The following is a 21,145-nucleotide window of genomic DNA, read 5'->3' on the forward strand; positions in this document are numbered from 1 at the left end:
CGAATATTACAAAATCAACCTTCATAAAAGTAAGCAACACATGATACTAGTTATGTCAAAATAGCAACCCAAAACATGTCATCTTTACTTAAATACTAACAAAAAACCAATCACCCTCCCAAAAATTAAATAATAAATCATACTAATTCAAATTCCAACCTTTAAAATCAATACAACCTATCACGAACATAATTACTCAACCTTTAAGCATGATTTACATATTTAGTTCTTAATTACGGATTTTTCATTTTAAATATTTAATTAGGATTTTTTACTTTTGAATTTCAAATTCATTTATTTACTACATTAGTTAGGGATTGAAAATTGCAAATTTCCTAATTGGGGATTTGACATTGCAAAACTCTAATTATGAATTAAAGATTGAAAATTTTCAATTAAATTCAACATAACAAAATCGTAATTAGGAATTTGACATTCAATACTACAAAACCCTAATTAGGGATCAAAAATATAAAATCTTCATGTGGAACCCTGACCAAGGAGGTTCTTATGGTTGGAAGCGAGGTGGGGCCCACTATGATGTTTGTGAAAAATCCACCATATCCATCTAATTTTCCAGCTTATTTTGGAGCATGAACCCAAAAATGAAGTAGATCTAAAACTCAATTGTGGTAAATGGAAAAGGTGGGGATTGAATGCCCACTATTGAAACATTTGTGGGGCCACAAAAGTTTTAGATCAAGCATTTTTTGTTGTTGTTACGTGTGTTTCCAGATCATTGCAGTGTAAATGTCCTTACAAACGGTTTTGATGGTTATAAACACCAAATTTGACCCTACAGTAAGTATTTTCCACCCCACTTTTTCATGTTGTGTGGTCTGCTCGAGTTTTGCATTTGTTTCATTTATTGGATTATCTCCTAACATGAGTTTGCAAAACAAATGGATGGGTGGATTTCTCACAAACATCACGGTGGGCCCACCTAGCTTCCGACCCTAGGAGCATCCTGCATTGGTGGTTGCATGTGACCTGTGACCATTGCTTTCGATTGATATGGTCATGGCTTTAGTGGATCACCAACATCGATGGATCCCCAACTCTGGAGTCGACCGTCCACCGTTATGTACGTGCTTTACGTATCCTTTGTCCATCCATTTTTGACATCTTATTATCGTATTTAGGGTATGATCCCAAAAATGAAGCAAATCGAAATCTTATCTGGATCACCCCCAGGAAACTGTGGTGATTGAATACCCACCATTAAAAACCTTTTAGGGGCTACCGGAATGTTTATTCACCATCCAACCTGTTGATCAAGTCACAAAGACTTGAATGAAGGGCTACAAAACCATTGGCTTGATCCAAAACTTTTGAGGCCCAAAAAAAGTTTTTAATGGTCAATCACCACTGTTTCTCATGGTGTGGTACACCTGTTTCCCGTAGTGTGGTCCACCTGAGATTTGGATACCCTTCACTTTTGGGATGGTGCCCTAAAATAAGCTGTTGAAGCTTTGCTGGGACCACATAATGTTTGTGTTATCTAAACATATTGGGGAGGTCACATGGATATGGATTAAGGAAATAGCCTATTCATAAGGTTTGATCAACATGGATGAATGGAAAATATAAAGAGCAGATTGATCCAAAATTCATGTGGCTCCCAAGAAGTTTTAACGGTGAGTGTTCAGTTCCCACAGTTTCCTGTGGTGTGGTCCACTTGAGCTTTCAACATGCTTCAATTCTAGGCCCATGCACTAAAATGAGCTGGAAAAACGGATGTGCGGCGTGGATAATTCACATACATCGCGGTGGGCCCCACAGAGTTTACTCAGCACACCCTTCAAAAGCTTCTCTTAATTCACATACAAACGGATGAAGTGAAGCTCGCCCACCAGTGCCAGAGCTGCAGCCATGAACTCAGAAAATCCCCCCAGAGTCCGGCCATCAAAACCTCCAAAACGCCTCTTATTTGACAGGCGTTACGGTTGGGTGTACTCTCTCTCTCTCTCTCTCTCTCTCTCTCTCTCTCAGGGTTTCTGATAAACCCTAAACTAGGTTTCTGATAAAGCTATTTCCTTTTCTTTTTTGTGTAATGGCAGGTTTGATGAATGGAAGGAGCCTTCAGAAGAAGCTTTATCCGGTGGCAGAGGAATGTAAGGATTTTCCTAGCAAAACTCAAGAAAAATCTTGAATTTTCTTCATTTTTTTCTTCTTTATCTGAAGCTGAATTGTTTTTTTTTTTTTTTCCCTTAAATTGTCTTTTTTCATTTCTTGAAATAGGTTTTGCATTTTACCTCTTGCGAAGGCATTGGTAAAGATCGCTACACAATCGGTATGGATTTTCAGTTCATTGCGTTCTGATTACATGTGGTAGAATGCAGAGATGGAGCATTTTGTTTCAATTTTCTTATGGGTAGAGCTGGTATTATTAATGCGTATGAGTTGCAAGGGTAGATTAGGATTTGGCATATTTATTTGGGGGGTTTAGAAAAACTACATTCTCAGTCATTCTGAAGTACAACTCTCGAATACAGATTGGGATTCCTAGTCTAACATTGATAGTTCTATGCAATGTCATTCCCATTCTACTGCTAGAGGAAATTTAGAAACACCTTATCTCTCCTTGAGAAATGCCTTAGGGATCGTTTGGATGCCTGTAAATGGTTTAAGCTCCTATCCTGCTTGTATTTATGCTGTAAATGATTTACAGGTTAATCATTGTCTATGTTTGGATAGCCAGCCAAATTTTCCATTTATAGCCAGTAGGCTGTAAATGGAGGGCCTGTAAATGAAATCCATACTTTTTCCCCGTAAATGAGATGGGGGTAAATGCTGTAAATCATTTACAGCATGTAAATGATTTTCAGGCAAAAAAGGCCATCCGAACGCAAAGTGTAAATGATTTACCTTTAAGTCATTTACAACATGGCCCATTTACAGCCATCCAAATGACCCCTTATTTACTTTTTGTATTATTCTTGATGTGTGTGTGTATTTTGAAGATTTATTTTCTTCTAATGAATGGAAATTTCTTGAAAACGAAGAGAAAAACCCAAGGCATTCCATAACAGTAACGGTGACCGTAATGGCAAAGCCGTTACATTACAATACTGTCCGTACTGGCTCATTTTATTTTTTGAAAAAAAAATTTTTATTTTGACCTTGTAATGGATCATTACAGGGCTGTTATGGGCCATTTTTTCTATAATGGCCATTATGACCCCTTAGCGCGTAACGTGTACCACCATCACCGTAACTGTTTTGGAATACCTTGGAAAATGCAGCAAGTGAAAAAACTAATGCAACATGAACAGCCAACCTTCAATGCAGATAACACAATCCACCCACTAAGATAACACAATGATGTAGAGCGGGTCGCGAACAGTTTCATGGCCAAGATGGATTAGAAAAGGCCCGGTCGATGACAGAAGTGATCCAGATTGTTGGACCTTAGATCGGGCGTATCGCACAATCCGAAATGAGTTATCGGGCGTAAAATATATGATTTTGGGGTAGAACGATCTACTTTAGCCAGCCAGCCCAGCTACGCCGGGTTGCACAAGCCGGATTTGCGAAATACCCTCGGATCAACGGTCGTTTCCCTATTTTAATTTCGTTTTAACTATAAATAGTAAGTTTTAGTTTGATTATAACTCTTCATCTGTCGGGCTTTAGGAGTTGCGCCCAACGTGAAAAGAGCTTAGAATAATTAGGAGGACGGTTTGGTGAAGCCAAATAGGACACTTACTATTTTTGGCCGAAAACCTTGCGCACTAGTAGACATCACGACCGTCTATAAATAGTAAGTTTACTATTTATAGTAAGTTGCGAATCCTAGGAGTTTTAGTTGTAGTTTGCTTCTGATTTTTCTCCCATTGCTTGGTATCCCTATTTAAAGGGTTGTGAACTCGTTTATTTGATTCATTAATCAATTTCAAATTTTATAGAATTTATTTTCTATTTTGCTTGCTTTCTTTCTCGTGGATTCGAGAAGCCTCTGTGAGGAGTCCAGAGAAATTCCGTGGATTCAGAATAGTTATCCTCTTGAGGAAGATGGTGCTCGACCTCATCACGTTCATCCCTGCGTCACACAACAATAGAGCTGGCCATTTGCAACTTTGCCCGAAACCACAGCCCCAGACTTGTGAACTCTCCCTTTAGACAAACCGTTTGCATGTGAATTCGCATATCTATGAACATGGGAGAAAACAACCAGGAGAGAAGCATAAATTTATGCTGATCCGTCAATCAGATTCGTGGGTCTCCAAGGAGGAGAACCTTCTTTTATCCATTTGATAACATTTATAGAATTCCCATAGGTTTGTAGAGGGCTTAGACTAGACTTAGCAATAGCTCCCACTCCATGAAGACCAGTTGTTGTTTCAGTGTAATTGAAGTCATGAACTCCCAATGGTCCTTAAAAGACCAAAACTACAGACCACAATCATTCCTGGTCAACCTTCGAAATCCAACTGGACCAGGATTGCCAAACTAACAACCATCAAAATTAAGCTTGAACCATCCAACTATTCCAACTAGAGAGGGATGATCATCTGTCCATTCCTTAAGTGATTGATCGTGAGTACTTGTTTGTACCAAAGAGTCATGCAAAAGCCAAGAAGCACGGAGGCCTCAAATACTTCAAAATGTATTGAATGGGATTGGGAACTCCAAAAGGGGAAGGCGGGAGAAGCATTTAACTGAGAAGGGCAATAATTTAATTGATGCTAATTTGTGTGCATATAAATTTTTTTGAAGGGTGTTTAGTAAGAGGTGTCAAGTCCAACTAACTGGACCACAAATATTGGTCCACCCAGAAGATAACTTCCAACCTGTTAAGTGCATGTGTGATAATGATGGCGCGACGATGGTGTGCGACGATGATGTGCGACGATGATGTGATGATGACAGCGACAACGATGGTGTGACGATGACAGCGACGATGATGGTGCAACAGTGGTGTGCAACGATGATGGTGCGACGATGACAACGACGACGATGGTGCTACGATGACGACGGTGACGAGGATGACTCAGTCAAAGAAAACAGGGAAAGATAAGGTTTCGGTAGTGGAATCGGAAAATCAGATTGAGAAAGATGGGGCACTCTCACAAGATGCTGAGACTGAAGGATCATGGCAAACCATGCACAGGAGAAACCGGAAAGCTTCATTAGATAAAGGCAAAGGGTGGGATTACTCTAGATATCCCACTCTTTGTGAAGGGAATCCCAGACGGATGGGCTCCTGTAAATTTTGCCAGAGTTTTTGGTCGTGCAGGGGCTGTGATGGATGTTGTGAGACCAAGGGATAGAAAACTCGGTTCTTACAGGGATTTCGCTCTGGTTAGAATGAGTTCTGAAGAAGAACTTATTAGAGCAGTTTGGATGCTTCACAGCGAGAGCTTTGGAGGTGCTAAACTCCTTGTCCAGAGAGCTAGGTTTGGACCTGAACTCAAAGTTAAAAAAAGCCGTGGAGAGCTCCATTTCAAAAAAGATCATCGAGCAAGGCCAGAATTGAACGCAGCAGGAAAAACCGGCATCATTCAAAGAGGCGTTAATCTGACCTATTGAGATAGCTAGGAATAAAAAAACTACCACCCTCTCTCGGGGGATCGACATAGGTAGAAAATCGGTGGAGAGGAATCAAGGCCCCAAATCGGTTCTTTGCATTAATCAATCTTGTATTGATCAATCCAAAAATCATCTGGCAAACTCAGTGGTAGCGATAACCAGAGCTAACGTCTCCATCCCCCAAATCAGATCCTGGATAGACGAATGTTGTAGAGTTACCCCGGAGCAATATAGTATTCGCCCGATCAGATATAGCGATCTATGGATCAAACTAAACCTGGGCATTAATTCAGATATCCTAGTCTGGGCAGGCGCTCTGCACAAAGAAGGCCTTGTCCTTCGTATCCAATACTGGGAAGATTTCTCTCTATTCGGCTTGGAAGAAGTGTGGATTCTCATATGGTCGGTTCCTCTAGAGCTATGGTATGAAGAATTTTTTCTAGAAGCTGCAACCACATTAGGTAACCTCATTGAGATGGATCCAAAGACCCTTCTAGGCGAGGAGAAAGGTGTAATCAGAGCAAAGGTTAGACGCAAGAAAGGAGATGTGCTGCCACCCCACATCCTAGTGGAAGTCGACAACAAAATCGTCTCTCTTCCGATTTAGTTGGAGAAGAAAGATGATCCATCCCCTCGTTGGGGAGATCTTTGGAGATCTAGGGAGCTCCTCCCTCGGCTGCTGGAGACGACGATAGCCATGGATTCCAATGGCGGAGCACGAGACTCATGCTCCTCTGGAGCTCCATTCTGATCGCTCATCATCCTTCCAGAGACAGTTGTCCTCGACTGTCGAGCAGCTATGGCTTCGACGAAGCAAGCGACACGTGGCCTCGAGATTCGTAAAGATTTCGCTCGTGACTCTGATTGGATCTCTACGCAGAACCTTCGTATGGATGTGAATCGTCCACGTCGCCCTTCCGATATGGGTAGAGACCCGATTAGCTCAGCGACCCGATTCGAGGTGTCTCATCCTCGTCGTCCTCCCAATACGGGTAGAGACCCGATAAACTTAGCGACCCGAATTGAGGTGTCTCGACCATGTCTCCTACCAGAAGTGCACAGAGACCCGTGTCGAGAGATTCGACTTCTTAAAAGGTCATGTGACCCATCTATTGCTCAAGTTGACGTTCCGATAGTAGCTTTCGAACCGCAGGCAGAGTTGACTCTCCAACTCATCCCAGTTCCTCAGGTATTGGATCTCCCGACCCCAACTAGCTTCGATTTAAACCAATCCCTCCCTGTCCCTCTTTGGTGGATAAATCCTCACCATCCATTAGAGACGATGCCTCTCTCTGGGAATCTGAAGACCCTCCTGAGCCCGATCTCCGGTCATCGAGTCCAGAATCTCTGGCTTCTCCCTCTAATCCTTCTTCTCCGCCCCAATCCCCCAGAAGCGGGATCTCCCAGCTGGCCCTAGCTACTTTATTCCGTGAAGATAGTCCTGCAGGCCTGATTGAAGCAGAACCCCTTCAGATTTGGCAGGAAGGTAACCCAGATATTACAGGAAACTCTCAACTATCGCATCTGGATCCTGAATCTCAAAGGGCAAATCTGATCAAAGCTATTCAAAAAAAGAAATGGGTTCGAGATGCGATCGGTCAGGCAGATCTCTTGGACTGTCTTTCGGGGACTGTCTGGAAGATTTCATAGCCCTGTTTCAATGCGTTGAAGATAGGGGTCGCTCGCTTCTTGGTACCAAATCCCCAAGGCAGCGATCTCCCTGATCTCGTAGCAACAGAGAACTGCACAATCTCTCTTCGTCTCTCAACCCTTCATTCGGCTTATTATCGGGAGTAGGAAACGTCATTAACCAGGGTAGCTCAGTTTCCCTATGAAGATCTTATCGTGAAATGTTAGAGGAGTGGGATCGAAGCAGAAAAGAAGATTGATAAAAGATACTTGCGGGAGGAACAATCTGGACGTCATCTGTCTTCAGGAGACAAAGGTGCCAGTATTCTCCAATCAGTTGATGGACTCTCTATGGAACACCCAAGATGTTAAATGGCCTTCGTTGGATGCCAGAGGTAGTGCGGGAGGAATTCTCGTGGCTTGGAATTCTTCTAAATGGTCTCTGGAATTGAGCTGGACAGGGGAGTTCTCTATTTCAATTATTCTGAAAAATTATTCTCTGAATTTTCTTTGTCTCATCAGTTCTGTTTATGGCCCTACTGCTAATAGCAGCAAAGTCAATTTCTAGGCGAAGCTCAATGCCTCTAGATGCAGGTTCAATGGCCCTTGGTCTGTTTGTGGAGACTTCAATATCACTAGATATGCTGAAGATAAATCCCATGCTAGCAACGTCTCTCCTGCAACGAGGACTTTCTCCTCCTGGATCAACGATCAAGAGCTGGTGGATCTCCCCCTTTTTGGTGCCAGATTTACCTGCACGAATGGGAGAATGAAGCCGACCTTAGCTAGACTGGACAGATTCCTCATTTCTACTGAATGGGCTGATGTATTTCCTTTCGTCTCTCAATCGGCCCTTTCGAGAACCACCTCAGACCATTCTCCTCTCATCGTCTCAGCTGATAATCATAGTTGGGGTCCTAAACCTTTCAGATTTGAAATCTCCTGGACAAAGATTCAAGGATTCTCGTAACTTGTAGAAAATTGGTGGGCAGAATTTGAGGTTGAAGGATTTGTTGGATATAGGCTAAGCTTCAAGCTGAAGCTTCTGAAGGAAAAGATTAAACAGTGAAGAGAAAAAGAATTGGATACAAGGTCAAAGGAAATGGAAGCCTTATTATCAGAGTTGCAATCTATCGATATGAAAGCGGAAGAAGGAACGTTTTCTCCTGATCTGATCTCAAATAGAACTCAGATTGTTCAAAATATTTCAACCAGAGTGCTTGAAGATGAGATTGCCTAGAGACAGCGGTCGCGGTCTAAATGGATTAAGGAAGGGGACAAGAATACTAGCTTCTTCCACAGCATCGCTAGCGCTCGGCTTAGGCTCAACAAGATCAGCAACATCGAGGTTAACGGCTCCATAACTGAAGACAGAAAGCTTATTGAATCAGAGGCCATTAGTTTTTTTAGCAATCTCCTTCAGGGAGAGAAATGGATCAGACTGGGATTAGACTTCTTGCAGTTAGATAGGCTAGCAGCTGCAGATGCCACCTGTCTTGAAGCCCCCTTCTCGTTGGAAGAAATCAAGGCGACGGCGGACTCAGTGAGGGGGGACAGGGCCCCCGACCCTGATGGCTTCCCTATTTTTTTCTCCCAGAAATTCTGGGATACTATCAAGGTTGATTTCATGGCTTTTTGCAGAGAGTTTCACGACAGAGGCCGCCTCTCTAAAAGCCTCGAGGCTTCTTTCATCGCCATAATTCCCAAATTCCAGCGGACGTCAAATTTCAAGGATTTTAGGCCGATAAGTCTGAGTAGTGGGCCATACAAAATTTTGGCAAAAGTGTTGTCCACTTGGCTGAAGAATGTGATCGTGAAAGTCATCTCAGATAATCAAATTGCCTTCATCCCGGGCACGCAGATTATCGATAGTGCTCTTATAGCGTTCGAATGCTTAGATTCCATTCACAAATCCAAATCTAAAGGCATCTTATGTAAGTTAGACCTTGAGAAGGCTTATGATCACGTCGACTGGGCCTTCCTCCAGTATATGCAAGCTCGTATGGGATTCGAGGAGAAATGGATAAGATGGATTGGAGAGTGCGTCGGGTCCGCCCATTTTTTAGTCCTCTTTAACGGTAGTCTGAAAGGTTTCTTTAAGAGCTCTAGAGGTCTTCTCCAAGGAGATCCTGTATCTCCTTTCCTGTTTCTTATTGTGGTTGAGGCCCTATCCAAAATGATTATCAAAGGCCAAGAAGAAGGAATTCTAAGCGGCATCAGAATAAAAGGTCTCGATAATCCGATCTCTCACATCCAATTTGCCGATGACACGTTGCTTTTTAGCGAAGCCAATCAAGATAAGTTGAGTAACCTTCGTACTACAATTCGCTGCTTTGAGGCAGTTTCCGGTCTTAGGGTAAATCTGGCCAAATCCAAACTGTTTGGGGTGAATATGGATCCGGAAGTCAGCAGGACTTATGCCGATTTTTTTGGTTGTTTCGAAGGCAGATTCCCGACATCTTTCGTTGGTCTCCGTTTGTGCATGGGTCTTCCCCCTAAATCTTTATGGGATAAAGTCATTGACCGATTCGAAAAATATCTGGCTAAATGGAAGTGTAGATACTTATCGTTTGGGGGTCGCATCACTCTTATCAAATCAACGTTATCTAATCTCCCTCTATACTTCATGTCTCTATTCAAATGCCCTGCTTCAATTCTGGCTACCCTTGAGAAATTGAGACGCGACTTTCTATGGCATGGGAAAGAGGAGAAAAAGAAATTCCATTTAGTTGAGTGGAAGGTAGTGTGTCAGCAACATAAAGATGGTGGTGCATGGCTAAAAAGTCTTAAATCTATGAACAAAGCTCTCCTTGGTAAATGGACTTGGCGATTGGGGAACGAAAATGGGCGTCTTTGGAACAAGCTAATCAAAAGCAAGTATGGTAGCTCTTGGGGCGGATGGTGGTCTAAAGATTCCTCTTCTTATAAAGCATCGGCTTTATGGAGGGGCATTCTTTCTTTGAAAAAAAAAAGGTTCTTCAAGGGGTTGATTTTGCTATTCGTAACGGTCGCAAAGTCCGCTTTTGGGAAGATTCTTGGGTGGGAGACTCTCTCCTCAAAGATGACTTTCCAAATATCTATCGTATTTCTCATAATCAGAACTCTTCAGTTGCTGATTTCTTCTCTGTTTCCGATGGAAATGTGGTCTGGAACCCAATTTGCAGGAGGAATCTCCAGGACTGGGAGGTTTCCGAGTTCGTGGCCCTCCTTGAACGGATTTCTAAGAGCAAACTGAACATCCTAAGTGAAGACAAAGTAACTTGGAAAGCTGAAAAAACAGGTCTCTTTTCGGTCAAATCCTTTTACAAAATTCTGGTAAGCTCTCGCTCCCTTGAAGATGATATCTCTACAAGCCAGATTTGGTATCATGCGGCCCCTCCAAAGGTTTCTTTCTTTGGGTGGTTGGTTGGTAAAAACAAGGTTCTTACTATCGACAACTTGAGGAAAAGGGGCATGATCCATCCGAATATCTGCCCTTGTTGCATGGCGAACGAGGAGATGGTAGATCACTTGTTTATCCACTGTCCCTTCATCCATCATATCTGGCCTCATATCTTGGGTCCCTTCGGCATCAATTGGTCCTTTCCTTTCTCCTCAGCCCAATTACTTATGGCGTGGCATGGTGTCAGCCTAGGTAAACAGAGGACCCCTATTTGGAGACTAGCCCTCCTGGCTACCTGGTGGACAGTTTGGGAAGAAAGAAATGGAAGAATTTTCAGAAATGAATCTAAGTGGAGCGAATCTCTTGTTTGAAGAGCTAAACAGTTGATCATAGATTGGGTTGTTAATGTTGATTCTCTTAAGGGTTGTAATGTTTTCTTCTTAGGAGACTAGGTGGTTCGCTTTCTCAGCGTCCCCTCTCCTTTTGTCTTGTTTTTCTTTTCTGCTTTTAATGAAATCTTTGTTATCCTTCAAAAAAAAAAAAAAAACCTGTTAAGTGCATGTGATATACAACTCTTCCAAGGGTTTGGCCCCACCATGGGGATTTGCAAAAATCAGCCCCATCTACTCATATGGTGAGGCACCATTGAAAACAATTTCTAGCCATTTGATAAATAGCAAAATACAAGTGTGCCCACTCGATGAGTATATGTGGCTGATTTTTGCATAAGATGATCCTCATGATGAGGCCAACCTATTGGATGGGGTAGCTGTCACACACACTCGATAAGGTTCGTAGTTATGCACTGGGTGGACCGTAACTTATAGTCCAACCAGTTGGAGTCATTAGTTGATTAATGCATATTATTATGGCTAAAACTAATTTATTACCAATTGGGTACTGTACTGCATTAGGTACCCGACTTGACTTGTATTAAATGGGTCAAAAAGAGTTGATCCAAATCCGATCCAAATTTTTAACAGGTCTGAAAAAATGGATCTGGTGCATTGGCTTTTGCATGTTTTTTTCCTAATTCCATTGCATTGCTAACAATATCCTTCATTTTCATGTCCATACTGACCTCATCCATCTAGACGAGTGGGTCACAAAAGGTTTTCGATGTCTCTATGGCTGGTAATTTTTGCATGTTGTGTATCAGTCATCGTTTCCAGGTTGCTGGTCTTACAAGTTAATGATATTTAGGTCGTACCTTGTTTTTGTCTTTATTTGTTTCCCTCGCTCAGGTAGATTTTGTTCATCATCCTAGCCATGCCCCAGCCGTTTGTAGTTGGCTTTGCAATTTCCTGTTTTCCCATTTGATGCCCCATCCTTGGTTTCTGAATGAACCTTCATATCTCTCCTCACCATGACCCCTTAGGTCCTACTCTCATCCTCCGAAACTCCTCCCCAACATGACTTGTATTGAATGGGTCAAAAAGAGTTTATCCGAATCTGATCCAAATTTTTAATTGGCCTAAAAAAAGAGTTTTTTCCCACTATAAAATTCACTTTTAACCCACCAACTTTTTTTAACGTCGAAAACTTTACTTTCCAATTCTAAACTGGTGTTGTACAGATTGACTATTTTTAGACAAAAATACCCTTGTTTTTTGGGTTATTTTCCTTTCATTCAGATATACCCAAAAACCTAAAAACCCATCTTCTTTTCTTCGTTTTTCTTCCTGAAATATCCAGTTATTGTCATTTTACATCTGCAATCTTTCTCAGGGTTCTATTCATTGCTTCAAATCGGTCGCATTGATAAACTTGGAATCTTCCGGGTTTTGTCCATAAGGGTTTTCTTCAATCTTTCAAAGGGTTCTAAATCATGTTTCACTTCAATGCACTTTTCTTCTTTTTCTTCTTGAACTTGGGTTTCATTGGTATGGTGGCTATGGGAGGTAAGGAAGAACAATTAATGTATTTTTTTCGCAGTTAATGAAAATTTACCGAGTACATGTGCAAATTCACCTAGTACTCGGTCAAATTCACCTAGTAATCAGTCAAATTCAACTAGTGATTCTCCGAGCACTCGGTCAAATTCACCTAGTACTCGTTGAAAATTGACTGACAACTCGCTGAAATTGACCAAGAACTCGCATAAATTAACTGAGATCTCATTGAAATTGATCGAGAACTCGGTGAAATTGACCGAGAACTCGTTGAAATTGACCGAGAACTTGCTAAAATTGACCGTGAACTCACTGAAATTGACAGAGAACTCGAGAAAATTGACCGAGAATTCACTGAAATTGATCAAGAACTTGGTGAATTTCACCTAGTAATTCACCAAGTAATTGGTCAAATTCATCGTACGCTAACGTGTTTGTTCTCAGTTAATGGCTGTGATAATCATCATCTGCTCTTATGGTAGGGAGTTATATGTGAAAACAATGGATACATGTACAAGGGTGGAAAGTCAAAAAGTATTGCTTTGAGTGTCGGGACTACATATGAGGAGCATCTATCTAAAATGTATATGATTATTAAGAGTACACCGAATGATTATGATATTAGGATGAAAGTATTGTACCCTTGCTCAAACCAATCAATCTCTCCATTTAAAATTGAAAACGACAAAGATGTGCGAGTTTCTTGGCAGCATAGTTGGAACATTCAGATACATACATCCAAATGTGAATAGATGGCATCACCTTTATCTACAAGAGTACATGCGCCTTCATCATCCACCACCGATGACAAATGTGTACGTCTAAGTGACATTCCACTGCTCGAGTTGCCTTGAACATCAAACTTCATGATTGGTTAAGTTAACGTGCCTTTCGAGGATGATGCATTCATCAATGCAGATCTGTCAGAATATTCGGATTTATTGGATGACCTGATTGAGATAGTCGTTGGACAAATGTTTAAGTACAAGAGACAGTGTTAGTGTGTTTTGAGCCAATATGCAATTTGCAAAAACTTTCAATATAGGATCTTATACTCGTCATCAAAGAGATTCACTGTGTTATGTTTCGAAGATAATTGTGAATGGAGGGTTAATGCATCTAGGGTGAATGATGCGGGGATATTCAAAATAAGGACTTACATGTCCTAACACACATGTGGCATGTCATGGATGAAGAGCGATCACCGGTAAGCAAGTAGTAAGTTAGCCAATGAATTGGTTATTAGTCGTATTGAGCAGCGCATGAGATTAAGGCCGAGTGACATTATATTGGCTATGCATGAGAAATATAATATTCTTATCAGTTATAAGAAGTCATGGAGGGCTAAGGAGATTGCAATCAAGCGCGTAATGGGATCTTATGAAGACTCTTACAATGAACTCCCTTCCTATTTGCATGAGTTGAGGAGGGCCAACCCGAGGACGGTGACAGCCGTGCTTGTTAACCTAGAGACGAGCAGGTTCGAGAGATGTTTTATTGCTCTTGGACAATGTGTTAGAAGTTTTCAAAATTCTTTACGAAGGGTCTTGGCTATCGATGGGACACACCTAAAAGGTAAATACAATGGCGTTCTATTCGTTGCTACAACCTTGGATGGAGACAATCATATTTTCCTAATGGCCTTTGGCATCAGGGAATCAAAAAACAATAACAGTTGGAATTGGTTTCTTACCCACCTCAATTGTACGTTAGGATCTCTTCCGAGTCTTGTCATTATATCAGACCGCCATAAAGGTTTAATGAAGTCTCCGAAGTCTTCCAAGATGCAATCCATGGATACTGCGCATACCATATTTACAGAAACTTGGTTGACACATTTAAAGGCAAGTCGTTGGAAATTTATTGTTGGCGGGTTGTAGAGATGTGCAGGAAGTTGCCTTCGAAAAGTTAATGCATGATATCGAAATAGCCAACCCCGCGATACATGCATGGTTGACAGAAATAGGATACGAAAGATAGACATCTTCACACTTTCCAAGAAAAATATTCAACTTGGTCACTACAAATATACTGGAGTGCGTTAATGCTTTGTTCAAAGAAGCTCGAGAATACCCTGTGACTATACTGATAAAGACGATCAAATTTAAGATATAAGAAATGTTTTACAAGAGGAGAATCTGCATCATCATTTACTGGACCGTTGACTCCATGGGCCAAGGAACAATTAAAGGGTCTTATACCGAAGGTGCGAGATGTCCGTTGTCATGCAATTTCTCGAAACGAGTATTATGTTGTGGGAGATTATAATGATACAATTAAGCTCAGTGAGCTTTCGTGTACATGCCACGAGTTTGACATCAAATGGTTCCTTTGTTTGCATGTTCTTTCAGCATGTATAAACTATAATCTTCCTTATTATACCTACTGATCCCCATTATATACGGTACAAAATTACCAAATCACATATAGCGAATCAATGTACCCAGTACGTGACAAAAGCCAATGGGAAATATCAAACGAATTCAGAAACTATTGTGCGAAAATTAAACCCACACAACTTAAGAGGTCAGCAGGAATGCCAAAAAAGATAAGAATTCCTTCACGTGGAGAGGAACGGAAAACAATAAAGTGTGGAAGGTGCAAACAAACGGGGCATAATCGATGGAGGTGCAACTTTCCAATAGCAGAAGAATAATGTATTTTGTAATGTATTTTATGTTTGAATGTAATGTGATGGTGAATGATTCAATTACAAGACGTCTCTAAAAATGATTGAAATTATGGATTTACTACTACAATTGAGACTTGGAAATAAAAGTAATAATCATGAAAGGGGATATTGACCCTGAATATGACTTTGACGAATATGAGGAAATCAACCCATATTCCTTTTCCTCATCCTTCACATAGATCGACATGTTTTATTTGCCATGAGAACATTGAATGATTCTTTCAAGAAGTCACGCATTGCAAGTATAATCGAATAAATTCACCTTTGTAAAACCTAAACCCGATGATTACAAGTACTAAGTCAATTTCATCGAGTTCTCAATCAATTTCACAGAGTTCTCAGTCAAATTTAGCGAGTTCTCGGTTAAATTCACTGAGTTCTCGGTCAATTTCACCTAGTTCTCGAACAATTTCATCAAGTTCTCGATCAATTTATCCAAGTTCTCGATAAATTTCACCGAGTTCTAAGTCAATTTCATCGAGTTCTCTGTCAATTTCAACGAGTTCTTGGTCAATTTAACAGAGTTCTCGGTCATTTTGACAGAGTTCAAGGTGAATTTCACAACGCCAAGTGCAAACATCCATTTTGATCTCACAATTCAAGTAAAATTTGTGCAATTGAAGTGAAAAACAGGAAAGTGCTTCATTAACATTAGCAAACGTGTCTATTACATTGTTTCCTTACAAAATAACCCTGGTAACACCTAAGCTACAACACGACAATACATGAAAGGAAAAGAAACACTAACTCCTAAACATCATGCGAAGAGTGTATTTAACATCAAACGACCCCTAAGATCTACTGATCGGCGGAGTCAGGCGAGGGAGGGGGCGCACCTTCCTTTTGCACGCAACACAACGCCGTCTTTAGTGTGCGGTACATCTTACACACCTTGCACTTCAGGTACTGCTAATCCTCTTTCATCTCGGCCACCTTGGCCTCGAGTGCACCTAGATGCTCCTGTATGCCCCGAGGTGCAAGTGGCCCCACGTCTTCTCTCTCGACTTTAGCTCATGTCTCATCCCCACCCTCTTCGTCTTCACCTTCCTCTTCTTCCTCACTCTATCCTTTTTCTTCATCTATCTCATCCCCAAATTCTTTGATCTGTGCCCTCTGTTGCTTGGGGCCACATCCCATGCAGTTCAATGTATCTTTGATTACCAACTTAACCGGTTCAGGTTCACTGCTGGATCCCTCGAATCCATGCTGTCGGGCCATCCTGCAAACGAGGTGGCCAAATGAGAGGCCCAACCCATCGCGATGCGATGCTGGGGCCGTCACAATTTCGTAAAGGATAACTAAGGTAAGGCACACATCCTCCCCCCGCCCTACCTAGTAGAGAAGCTCTACCATGTAGGTGAAGCACTCCGTTTCCTGCTCTTGGATACACTTTATATGTGAAGATGTGGTGGAGCAGTCGGTGCATTATTGTCATACATGAGGCGAGTATGCTACTCTCTCTCCTCCACTCAACTAGCTTGCCACACAAACTCATCGTACGCTCATTCCAGCGTTGCATTGTCTTCAAGTTCTTCATGCCAATCTGGACTCTTCCCCATGGCATGTTAAGTACTTGTCCGATGGCTTCTACGTCGATGTGGACTGCTCGCCCACCGTAGTTAATGTCAAATCCCAGAGGGTCGAGCTTTGGATTTCGGATTTGGGTGTAGAACAACCGTACTTATCCCGCATCGGCCCGATAATTCCCTTTAAATATGGGTGCCCAACCGAGGTGCAAGAGTCGGTCTAGCACCTCGTACTCGCCAAATAGACTGTTGTCCACTGTGACTTCGAAGACTACTTTTCGGCCCTGATATTGACCCGCATCCACTACGGGCTGAGCCGGTTGATCCAACGTAGCTCTCGGTGGGATCCACAACGAAATCCCCGCTTGCCGGTCATTGGCCCTTTTCGTCCCCCTTTCACGGCTCGGCCCCGCCTCATCGGGGGCTGCTCTCTTCTTCCCCATGAGGGAAAGAATCAAAGGAATGACCAAATATGAGAAAAAGGTTGCAATAAAACCCATTTTCTTGCTAGGGTTTTCGGATTTTTGGTGAAGAATGAAAGATGGAGTGGTGGGGAAGGAAAAATGAGCTTGGGAAGAAGAAAGGAATGCATTTGACAGTGGTGCCGCTGTCATCTGACTCTTTCTAACGGTGGTGCCGCCGATCCGGCGATGACACCTCCGTGCGTCTGTGCTGTTTTGGCAGTGTGCTGCCAATGGAGCCGTGGTGCCACTGCCCACTGTCTAGTTTTGGTCTATTTTGGGGTTTTTGGCGGTGGTGCCGCCGACTTGGTTGAGATCTTAGTCATTGATGCCCATATAGGCATAACAGGCGTCTGGAAGAAAGAGTGGGCAATGCTGTAAGGCAGTGGCATAATTACATTGCATTGCTAACAATATCCTTCATTTTCATGTCCATACCGACCCCATCCATCTGGATGAGTGGGTCACAAAAGGTTTTCGATGTCTCTATATCTGGCCATTTTTTGCATTTTGTGTGTCAGTCATCGTTTACAGGATGCTGGTCTTACGAGTTAATTATATTGATTATACCTTGTTCTTGTCTTTATTTGCTTCCCTCGCTGAGGTAGAATCTGTTCATCATCCTAGCCTTTCCCCAGCCACTTGGTGTTGACTTTGCAACTTCTTGTTTTGCCAACCAACCCCATTGAAGGCCCCATCCTTGGTTGCTGAATGAGCCTTCATATCTCTTCTCACCATGTCTCCGTATGTCTTACTCTAATTGTCCTTTCAACCCCCTCAACCCTGTTCGGTGTTCACCTTCTTGCTGTAGCTGTCTCTAGTTTTCATTGCACATGACTAAACTATCTAAATATCCCCTCCATTTAATCTCTTACTGGGACTGCTCTTAAGCTGCTATGGATGATTTAATCCTTATCTTTGTAACACTGAAGTACTCAATCCCTGTTCATGCTACCTTCTAACCGCTCAATCCTCCGTATACAACTAAGCCTGTCAAATGACTTTCTAATATAATTTCATTTAAGTTTCATAGGTATTCCATGATCACAAAGCACTTCAGAGGCACATCTCCACTTCATCCGCCAAACTATATGCCTATTGGAAGAAGCAACCTCATTGATGTCTTTTTTAATAGAGTAGGTAACAAAATATATTGCATTGAGGGATTTCTTGAATTTTGATTTCAACTGTAACTGTTCCTACAGCTTTCAAAAAAAAATGTAACCATTCCTGCTAAAATTGCATTCTAAATGTTCCATTTGGTCCTGCTTTTTTTATTTTTATTTTTTATGCTCTAGATTCTGGAGCTTTCTTCCAACCTCCTATTTAGCATTTATCTGCTTCTATGGTCTCATCAACCAAAACCCCATGTCATATGCAAACACTGTATATCATGTGACTTGATCCTTCACATTAGCAGTTAATTCATCCATATCCATAACAAGTGCAAAAAGGTAGGGGGGCTTAACCTTAATGTTAGCCCTAGATGAAGACCCATGGCTACTGGGAACCCATTTGTCTCACCAGGGCCTGTTCTTACACTTCCAATGGCACCGTCATGCATATGATGTCGATATGTCCTCTTGGGACCCTTTTTCTCCACATCACCTACCAAATAACCTTTTGAAGTACTCTTATCTTCCGCTTTCCCCAGCTGTATAAAAACCACATCTTGATTCTTCCTCTTTTCTCTATACTCCACAATCAATTGTCCAAGTAGAAGAATAGCTTCAATTATTGCTCTCCCTACTAGAAAGACGAACTGAGGATAACCTTATTTCTTGTCTTAATCTTTGTTCTACCTCCCTCCTTGAGGTCGAATTTAGTTCTAAACTTGAAATAAAATGCCCATAGAGTGTTAACTTTGTTCCTGCCATGTACACTAGTGAAGCGACCTTAATAAATCGATTAGTTGCAATGGCATGTGCAATGTATGTGGAGACACTTCCCTGTTCATGCACCCCTAACTTAATAAATCGATTAGTTGCAATGGCATGTGCAATTCCAACAAGCACACAAACTGTACACAGACATTGTGTTCTCTATGTCCTGGCACCTTTACTTGTTTTGATAGCATAAATCTTTTCTTATTGTTCGAATTTCATCTCTAACCCTTATCAAGTGCATTAATGCTGGGCATTTGAGCCTCTGGGCATTTGAGCCTCTCTCTCTCTCTCCCTCTCTCTCAATTTTCCATCTATGTTAGGTGGCATCTCTCGTCTAATGATAGGACCAGCGACATCAATAGTCTGGGTCACAGACACAGATCAGGTGGTGTTGCCCAACACCACCCCCAGCAATGTTGTGTCGATGTGTTGTGCACCATGGGGCACAACATGATGTATATGTTTTATATCAATGCCGTCCATCCTTTTTGGCCCCTCATTTTAGGGCATGAACCCAAAAAATGAAGCAGATCTGAAGCTTAAGTGGTCCACACCACAGGAAACAGTGGTGATTGATCAGCCACTATTAAAAACTTCATAGGGGCAACAAAAGGTTTGGATCAGGCTGATATTTGTGTTTTCCCTTCATCCAGGTCTGAGTGTCCTTATCAACAGGTTGGATGACAAATAAACACTACAGTGGGCTCTAGCAAGGTTTCATCAGTGGGTGTCATTAACCCTACTGTTTCCTGTGGTGTGGTCCAGGTGAGCTTCGGATCAGCTTCATTTGTAGATTCATGCCATAAAACAAGCTGAAAAAATGGATGGGAGGGCATGGATATAAAATATGTATATTGCATTGGGCCCCACAGTGCCCAACACATCAACATGCCACTGTTGGGGGTGGTGTTGGCAACACCACTTAATCTGTGTCCCCGGATCCGCCCACTTTTTTAGAGTCCTGTGTATCAGCAAGATATACGTTTGATGAGGCTGAAGACCCTATGAGATTTCCCACATCTGGAACATTTTCTTCTTGATTTTACATTTAAACACCTGTGCAGGTCAATTTTGCAGTGGTCTCTGTGGACCAATTTCTCAGAAGGCCCAAGCAGTTCTCCCCTCAGGCGTTGAAAGTGGCTCTAAATGATCAGTTTCAGAAATTCATGTGCTCCATAAAAAGAACCAATCTCAACTTATTAACCCCCAAAGGGAACTCTTCCATACTCTCCGAGGGTTCCATCCAGCATGTGCATCTGAAGAACAATGGTTCAGAAAATGGGTGAAGTATGGCTGTTGGAACAGCTAGTGTATGATGGCATGGTCTGGTTGAAGTGGATCACGGAGGCGTCTTGATGCCTTGTTGCACGAGCTATCCTGTATGCTAATGTACCGCAGTAAACCCATCCAAGTGTAAGCAGTTTCACAAATGTGATATGTTCAACTACAGAAATAGTTATGTTGCTAGCTCAAAAACCACCGTTTTGAAACCCAAGTTTGGGCCTGTTTGATGGGAACTAGCGAGCTTCCTTGCCACCATAATCAGGATTTTGGAATGTTGAAACAGCTGAATTGGCCATTCCATCAAACCAGAGTGACAATGGGTGGAGTATGAAATATGATCTGTTATTCAAGTCTTTTAATATGATTTTAACATGGTAGTTAAAGGTCCTTTTGGATGTGCCCCAGATCTCCATTTGAGCAGATATCCATGGGTGAAACCACATCCCAGCGGGGTGTGTTATACCCCAACTTGAAATTATCGGAACACTGGAAACTGCAGAAGATTACACTCATTCCCCGGTTTTAACTTGCTCAATGTGAAATCGCAACAGTGCTCAAAGCAAAAATTGGAAACCTGGGTTTATTTGTTCAACTGATAAACCCTAGGCCATTGAGGGGATCCCTGCATGCTTCCGCTCTCCGCTTTGTGAATGCACTGACAAGTGGCCCCAATCCATTGTCATTATATTCTCATTTTGGTGCTGATTTTGCTTAGTATTGCCTTTAGAAAAATCTATTTTATTGGTCTGGGTTCAATCTTGTGTCGCATGTTAGGCTGTTAACAGGTTGGGTCCTAGAGTACTCATACGGGGAGTGATTGGATCTGGGTCCTGTAAGGTTGGGTCTCATTCTGTAAGACCT

At 42.0% G+C, this 21,145-nt stretch overlaps 1 protein-coding gene across 1 annotated transcript; it reads left to right on the forward strand.

The window, feature by feature from the left end:
• The first annotated feature begins 1,801 nt into the window (after positions 1-1,801).
• LOC131242770 (uncharacterized) lies at positions 1,802-20,671 on the forward strand. The gene is made up of 4 exons (XM_058241635.1): positions 1,802-1,952; positions 2,061-2,114; positions 2,242-2,293; positions 20,065-20,671. Exons 1-4 carry the CDS (start codon positions 1,873-1,875, stop codon positions 20,284-20,286), a joined length of 408 nt encoding a protein of 135 aa, XP_058097618.1. The 5' UTR covers positions 1,802-1,872; the 3' UTR covers positions 20,287-20,671.
• Positions 20,672-21,145: the final 474 nt, after the last annotated feature.

This window comes from Magnolia sinica, chromosome 4 (assembly GCF_029962835.1).
Source record: "Magnolia sinica isolate HGM2019 chromosome 4, MsV1, whole genome shotgun sequence".
Classification (NCBI taxonomy): Eukaryota; Viridiplantae; Streptophyta; class Magnoliopsida; order Magnoliales; family Magnoliaceae; genus Magnolia; species Magnolia sinica.

Coding starts and splice junctions, on each gene's coding strand:
- LOC131242770 (XM_058241635.1), top strand. CDS start 1,873: ATGAACTCAGAAAATCCCCCCAGAGTCCGGCCATCAAAACCTCCAAAA. Junction 1,953..2,060: donor GACAGGCGTTACGGTTGGGT/GTACTCTCTCTC, acceptor GTGTAATGGCAG/GTTTGATGAATGGAAGGAGC. Junction 2,115..2,241: donor TTATCCGGTGGCAGAGGAAT/GTAAGGATTTTC, acceptor TTCTTGAAATAG/GTTTTGCATTTTACCTCTTG.